Source organism: Solanum pennellii, chromosome 6 (assembly GCF_001406875.1).
Source record: "Solanum pennellii chromosome 6, SPENNV200".
NCBI lineage: Eukaryota > Viridiplantae > Streptophyta > Magnoliopsida > Solanales > Solanaceae > Solanum > Solanum pennellii.
In genome coordinates, this window is record NC_028642.1 from 29,629,690 (window position 1) to 29,637,265 (window position 7,576).

Here is a 7,576-nt window from a genome sequence, read left to right on the forward strand (position 1 = left end):
TATAAATTTTTCTAATAAATTCATTAAAATTATAAGGAAAATAATATTTTTACGAATTTATCACAAAATTTAGTATTATTTTAATTTAATGATTGTTATTCCAACATAATATGCATTAAGTCTACGTATATGTATGTATAGGTATACTTTTGTCTTCATCTACTTTTTTACTCCATGCTTTTTATATTTAATTGATATGACACTCCTTAAAAAAATTAAGTAGAGGTGCATTTTACTATACTAATAATATGAATAATGCTTTGAAACTTAAAATTTGATTAGTATTATTTTATACCGTTATTCAATATTAAGAATGTAAGTAAAAAAAAAATTGTTTTTTAAAAGTTCATAAATTGCAGAAATAAATTAAAATAGTGGTTAAGTAATATAAACCGCTGGGTATTGTCTATTGTCTATGTAAGAGTAATAAAAAAGCTTTCATTGACATTGATGAAATATTACATAAATTATAATTTAAAATAACGCTCCTATATCGAAATATATTTGTATAAGTATTATTCCAAAAAAAAGTGTATTTGTATTTTTCCCAAAAAAGTGTTGGTTAAATTTAGGAAGAAAAGCCACGTCATGTAATCCACGTGGCTTGTGGTGAAACGTTAGAGGGAGTGGTAATCACGAGATTCTGATCTCCGCTCAACTCAACTTTAGCTGTCACAAATCTCCTCTTTCTCTCTCTCTCTTGGTTGTGTTCACGTCGTTCATCCATTTCTACTCATCATCTTCTCTCTTCTTAAAATTGCTATAAATTCTACTCACTATGCGACCTGTTGCTTTCATCCTTTGATTCCTTTACCTACTCTTCCTTTTTACTTTTTTTCCACTTGCTGATTTCCATGGAAATATGTCGTCTGCTTCTCTTTTTTGCTGCGATTTCTTTCATTTTCCGGCTTATCCATGCTACCTCCGGCGAAGATGATCCCATTTATCAGTAAGTTCACCTTCAATTCTATGCTACTTTCACTTGTTCTACTATTCTAGCTAGTTTATTGTTGTTTCGATTTACTAGTGATTAGACTTCAAAATACTACTATTATGTTTGATTTTTCTAATAACTCGAGGGATTTAGCAATTTGCACTGCTTGATTATTTATAGCATGAATTTACTAAACAATTAAATTGGAAGGAGAGTGCTCGATGCGTGGAGGAAACTTTTTTACCTAGGAAAATCGTTTTTCTGAGTAACGTTGGGTATATAAAGTAGGTGACTTATGGTAGATTTTTGAGGCGGAGGAGAGTAGGAAGTTTGTGTTTTCCGGTTATTTTTGGATATTGAATGATAATGTTATAGTTTAAGTTGAAATAAGTGATATAGAGTATGTTTTGGGAAAATTATGAAGAAAAATAACATTTACTCATCAGTGACAGATAGGTATTTACTCTCTCCTGGTAGAAAATATTTTGGGTTGTACCAAACACTGCTGAAGACCTTTTCTAGCTATTAAAGCTTTTTTATTTTGCTATTCTTGACATATATTGATACTTTACTTTCTAAAAATTGATAGCTGAGTCATTTGAAATTAGAAGTGAGAGTGTTGTTTCACTTGATTAGTGTGTGCCTGCTCATACATTTGGGAGATGGAGAGTTATTTTTTGTTGCCTCTCTATTGTTGAAATCTACATTTCAAGGGGAAATTTCAATAGTCAATGAGCGTTTATCTTGTGGTAAAAATCTGTGTTTCTTGTGTTGTTGAATTTTTGTACTTGCTTATCCAAAGAAATGGACTTGGAGTTCTAGAGTAATGTGGAATCAGTTGATCTTTTCTTGTAGAAAATTAAAACCTGTATATGCCTATATGGTGCCTTACACTCCTTTGGATCATTAGTGATTTAATCATGGACTAAAATGCTCTGTGGTCTAGGAACTTGTTACTGTGGGGAACTTTTTCTTTCCAAATAAGTATCATTTAGACATGACTTCAACCACATAGATATTGACGTTAGTCTTTAGGAGCTGCTTTCTCTTAGCACTTGCATTTTAACTTCTTAAAATTACAAGTCATACAACTAAGTGATGTCGGATGCTGGTGGCATTTCAAATAAAAAAGGTTTAAATTTGGTTTGGCTTGTTTTGTATTTATGTTTCTGCGGAATATTTGGTCTTTATTCATTTTGAGGTTTTCGGAGAATGAAAGAGCATTTTCAAAAAACAAAAGCAATGAAAACAGTTGTTTATAGGCCTTGGAGTTCAAACTAATATAGGATTTAGAATGTGTATATATTAGACATGTTTTAATCACGTTCTTCTTAGTATGTATTAGATTATTGATACCTCAATATTTTATCTCTTGAGTTAATTGGTACTAGTGAACTACTTTTTTACATCATAAGATTATTAATTAGGAGAGGCACCGCATGTCCTCCAAAACTGTGGTTAGTTGCGGAACGTTACTCGTAATATTTTTCTTTAGTGCTAAGATCCAAATTTACATAGATTTCTCTTTTTTAGCTTGAGGGCATTAGTCAAAAGCCTAAGTGGTTTTAGCTCCCACCTGCGGATGATTGAGCTGCCTTTCCTTTCAAACTGGGCTACCATGACTCTCGCTAACTGCATCGAATTCTTTGGATTAAAGAAGACTGTTTTTTAGAGTGGATTCCTTCCCTTAAGAGTTAAGCCAGTATCATTTCGCTTTTGAGCTGGGAACTCCTGTTTACCTTATGACAGGTATTCTTTCTTATAGATATCATGAAAAAATTTCCAAAATGTCAGTGATCCTCAATGCAAATCTCTGATCTGATTTTTTAGTTTAGCTTTGATCAAGTTCATTGAACACAACTTTAACATTTGACTGTTAGAAAACCCACATAACCTAGGCTAAATGAATGCAACTATCCTAAAAGCCCATATAGCCAAGGCCTCTATGACTTCAGCTATTAAGACACACGTTCCAAAACACAGCTGAAGCATGAATAGCCTCAGAATCTGCAAATATCAAGAACGATCCCAAGAACTAGTGATAACTGAGACTCCACGTATGTTTGACCAGACAATTGCTGATGGATACGTGTGGAAGATGAAAACATAACTTTCTTTACATGTTCTTGTATCTTCTTGACAAAATCCTGAAATGCAATTAGCAGTATATGCATATAAAACCATACATTCTGAAAAATTCTTAATCTTGTAGCCACCCTCTGGACTATAGTATACTTAAGGTTATTGCAGTCAGCTATTGATTCTCTCCGTACTCCTGCATTCTTGAGTAGAGCCTTGATTTCATTCATGGTGATAGTTTTATGGGCTGGATACCGATTAAATTTCATGTATCTGCTTGTTTTCTGCCGCAGTTTTAAAGTTATCTGTTTCATGACATCTGATCACTAAATTTGTTGGTTTCACAGAGCATGTGTTGGTTACTGCAAGGAGACTGGATGTGTGGGGGAAAAATGCTTTCAACATTGTAATTTTTCTTCTGGGGAAAATCCAATTGATGGTCCATGGTACCTGCAGGAGCCACTTTATCAAAGATGGAAACAATGGGACTGCCTTAGTGATTGTCGATACCACTGTATGATTGCCAGAGAGGAAGAAAGGCAGAAACTTGGTCTTCAACCTATCAAATATCATAGGAAATGGCCATTCCAACGTGTTTATGGAATTCAGGTTCTTCATAAAATAGATTAATCTTTTACTTACATCTAGCATATGATATAATTCATTCATCTTAAGATAGTCCTATCCTAAATCAGGAACCTGTTTCTGTGGCATTCTCTGTCCTGAACCTTGCTATACAATTCCATGGATGGGTATCATTTTTTATTCTAGTGAACTACAACCTACCTTTTAGCCCGAAGAAGAAGCCATATTATGAATACACTGGCTTGTGGCATATCTACGCTATTTTATCAATGAACTCCTGGATATGGAGTGCTGTTTCCCATAGTAGGTGAGTTTCCATTCTTTTTGTTTCTCTCTTATTATAAATTTCTATCTACTGTAAACTGCATAAGTGTAGTTTTATCTGTAATCAAGTGAGTTGAAGCTGTCTTCTGAAATTATGGCACTTTCCACTTTTTTAGCATAGGCTTCTCACAGAAACGTTGTTACTGGAAATTGTTTGAGTTTCTTCTATTAATAGACATCTTCATCTTCAAAAATGAAGAAAGTAGAAAGTTTCTCCATTGCTTGTCCATTTCCGAATGAAGTTGTGTGCCATCAGATAATCATATGTGACCACGATGCTGTTGTGAATAACTATGGTTTATGAGGAGTGACAATGACAATTGTGCCTTTTGCAACTCTATTTATTAGTGGAATGTAATACTGTAGACTGTTTGGTGCATGTAAATCTTGAGGTTTACGAAAGACTTTTTTTTAATTGCAGGAACCTCATTTAGCTTACACAGGGAGAGAGAGAGGGGGAGGGGGGACACTTTTATTTGATTAAGTTACTCCCCGGTTCAGATTTATATAGGACTATTTCCTTATCACGCCATTCGAAAAATAATGACAACTTCCTAAGTTTGATGACAAGCTTTTACAACCACAAAAATGTAACGGAATATTTAAGATTACAAGTTCAAAACTCTTATAGCCTCACAAATGTCATGGCATATTTAGGACCACAAGTTTCAAAATATTTTATTTCTTAAACTTCGTGCTCCGTCAAACCATGACTTAAACACTTCTCAACATGTCCTTGCAAGTGCTTTCCTGATTCTTATCTTTGGTGAAGCATGTGGTAATACCTTTTATTAACAGGTTGTGGTAAAAATTGAACCAAGGATCTATTCTGCTTTGCTACCATGTGAATTATATGATACTTCATCTGGGCTTAAGTTATTATAGAGAGGACACATTTGAGTTAAGGTCTTAACACTTCTTAATTTTAATTGTTGTTTAAGACTGCCTACATTTGTTACTTTTCAGAAAAGTTCCATGTTGGGTAACTGAAACTGTTTCTCTAATGTAACGATGCTGTTTTTTTTTTAATTTACAGTTTCTCTGTTTGGATTTTCCTTGTTTAATGTTCTTGATTGATTGCAGAGATGTGGAATTGACTGAGAAGCTGGACTATTCATCCGTGGTTGCATTTATTGGGTATTCTCTTCTTGTTGCTATATTGCGAGCCTTTAATGTGAGAAATGAGGCATCAAGGGTAATGATTGCTGCTCCCATTGTTGCGTTTGTGACAACCCATATCTTGTATCTGAACTTTTATCAACTCGACTATGGTATGTCCCCTTCCAGCATAACTTTCTTTCTGTTGAACAATGCATGATTTTCATCAAGCGTACGTTATTTCCTCCTAGGCCTAGAAACAATACATCAACTCCTTAGATGATTGTAGCACCATTAGCCCAATTTGCTCTAGGATCTTTTTAATTTTCAGCTTCTGCAGTATATGTTAATGCAAAAACTTGGTTAAGTAACTTCCTATAGTTTCTCTATAAAGACATAATCAAGTGGATCGATCATTATCAGGGAGGAGGCTGTAGATGTGGGTAGATGATTAAATTTACTTTCAAGTTATTATGCATGTCCGTTGGATGGGAGTAAAGATGTAGATTGAAATGAATGGATCTTAGGAAAGGTAAAATGTTGCTTGTTATTTTGAATCCAGTCTGCCTTAATGAGGTTGAGCGCCTTTTCCCAATGGCGTTTTTTAAGATATCAAATAGGTGATTTGTGGGGTGTCAACCACTATGAAGGTGAAACAAAGCTAACAAACAACTCTCTAAAAATATGTTAGAACTGATCATATTAGGCTATCTACTTCACCTACCTCCTTTGATCTTAGTTCAATTTGTGATTCCTGAAGATTTGGTCCTAAGGAGTGGAAAATGGGCTGTTTGAGCTGAAGTTGGGAGGGACAAAATGGATTGTACCGATAATTGGGTCCCTACTCAACCCTGCCTAAGAGTTTCTATAAGATTCGATGGGGGAAGATGGATTGAATAATGGGTCATAATAATGGGTCATAATCCAACCTACCCATCTCTTACCAAGTTTTAATTTTCTTTATTTATTTTTTATAATTAATTTAACTATCAAAATGAAGGAAAACTTCTTTATTACAACTATGTATAACATATCTAACAATTTTTTTTTATTTATTTAAATATTTTAACAAGATTTATTATGGGTCAATTTGGGCTAATGCGTATCCCAAATTAAGCCAACTTTTAGATGGGCTGAATTTTGTGCGGCCAAGGTGGGCTGAGTTAATAAATGGGTCAATTTAAATATTTTGTTTCCTGGAGTTTACTTGAGGTTACTTTGTGTTTCCTTTGAGATGTTAAGTAAAGAGTGACACAAAAATGATAAAGAATGGATATAGAAGAACAAAATGCATCTTAGAGAATCCAGTTTGACTTGATGAGGATGGTGTCACATGATGATCTTGCCACAGGACCAAAGATTTGTGCAAATAGTATTTATCATATATATTCAGTCACTAATGAAACAAAATAGAAATAACTCTAAACAAGAAAAAATAGACCTAATTCAATTTGTTCTTTAGTCATTTAACAGTTATTGAATCTATGAGTCGAATGTTCAATTACTATGTTGTTCGACCATAGAAATTACTGATTGTGTTTAAGTGGTAGCTCTATACGTCATGAACTTGTTACATGATATGAGGTGTGGAAGTTGAAATTTCTAGATTATCTTGCAGGATTAAACATCAAAGTCTGTGTTGCTATGACCATGTTGCAGTTCGTTTTATGGGTTGTCTGGGCAGGATTTACTCGTCATCCATCACGCTGGAAGTTGTGGCTTGTGGTGGCTGGTGGAGTCCTTTCCACACTTATTAAGATATATGACTTTCCTCCATATATGGGATATGTAGATGCCGATGCTTTATGGCACGCTATGTCCATTCCTCTCACCTACTTGTGGTGGAGTTTCGTAAGGGATGACAGTGAATTTGGAACAACAACTCTCATCAAGAAAGCAAAGTAGAATCAGAAGCAGGTTGTATTCAAGTCTTACATAGTTTTTGGTTGGTTGTTGTTTTTTTCTTGCATGTACGTGTTTCATGGAAATGCTTAGCGGCCATGCGAGTTTCTGTTTTTCCAACTTCAATAGGTCTAGTCCAAACGCATATTGTTTTATTTCCACACTTTTTTTCCCTATGGTCTTGTAAAACACATCTGAAAGTTATAATGTACTTATGTGGTTTGTAGTTTGTATTCTCCACATTTATTCAGGGAGAAGTTCTTACTGTACCTTCGGCACAACAAAGTCATTTTAAGCTCCTTGGAGTGTTAATAGTGCTGGGGTTTGTGTCAGTTTCTAAGTCTCAATAGTGCTGCTTGTTGGTGTATATGCATTTTATTATTAAAATAAAATATTAATCGCATATCTTAGTGGGTATAAATTTTGATAAAATATGGTTATTAGTTCTAACTTATATATGACCATTAGTTCTTGCAATTCTTACGGTCATTAGTTAGTTTTTTGGAACTCATATGACCATTAGTTTTTTATAACTTATATAACATTTATCACATTTATCTATCCACATTCTACCTATTGATTATATAGAAGACTTTTTCAGCTATAAGTAGTGGTGTTTCTTCCTTTTTGAAGTATCTCAAGAAAAAGATGAGA

At 34.0% G+C, this 7,576-nt stretch overlaps 1 protein-coding gene across 1 annotated transcript; it reads left to right on the plus strand.

Annotated features, from left to right (window-relative positions):
• Window positions 1–604: 604 nt before the first annotated feature.
• On the plus strand, window positions 605–7,232 carry LOC107021015 (post-GPI attachment to proteins factor 3-like). Its single transcript, XM_015221580.2, has 5 exons — window positions 605–949; window positions 3,361–3,622; window positions 3,709–3,905; window positions 5,006–5,193; window positions 6,639–7,232. Exons 1-5 carry the CDS (start codon window positions 855–857, stop codon window positions 6,923–6,925), a joined length of 1,029 nt encoding a protein of 342 aa, XP_015077066.1. The 5' UTR covers window positions 605–854; the 3' UTR covers window positions 6,926–7,232.
• The last annotated feature ends 344 nt before the right edge of the window (window positions 7,233–7,576 follow it).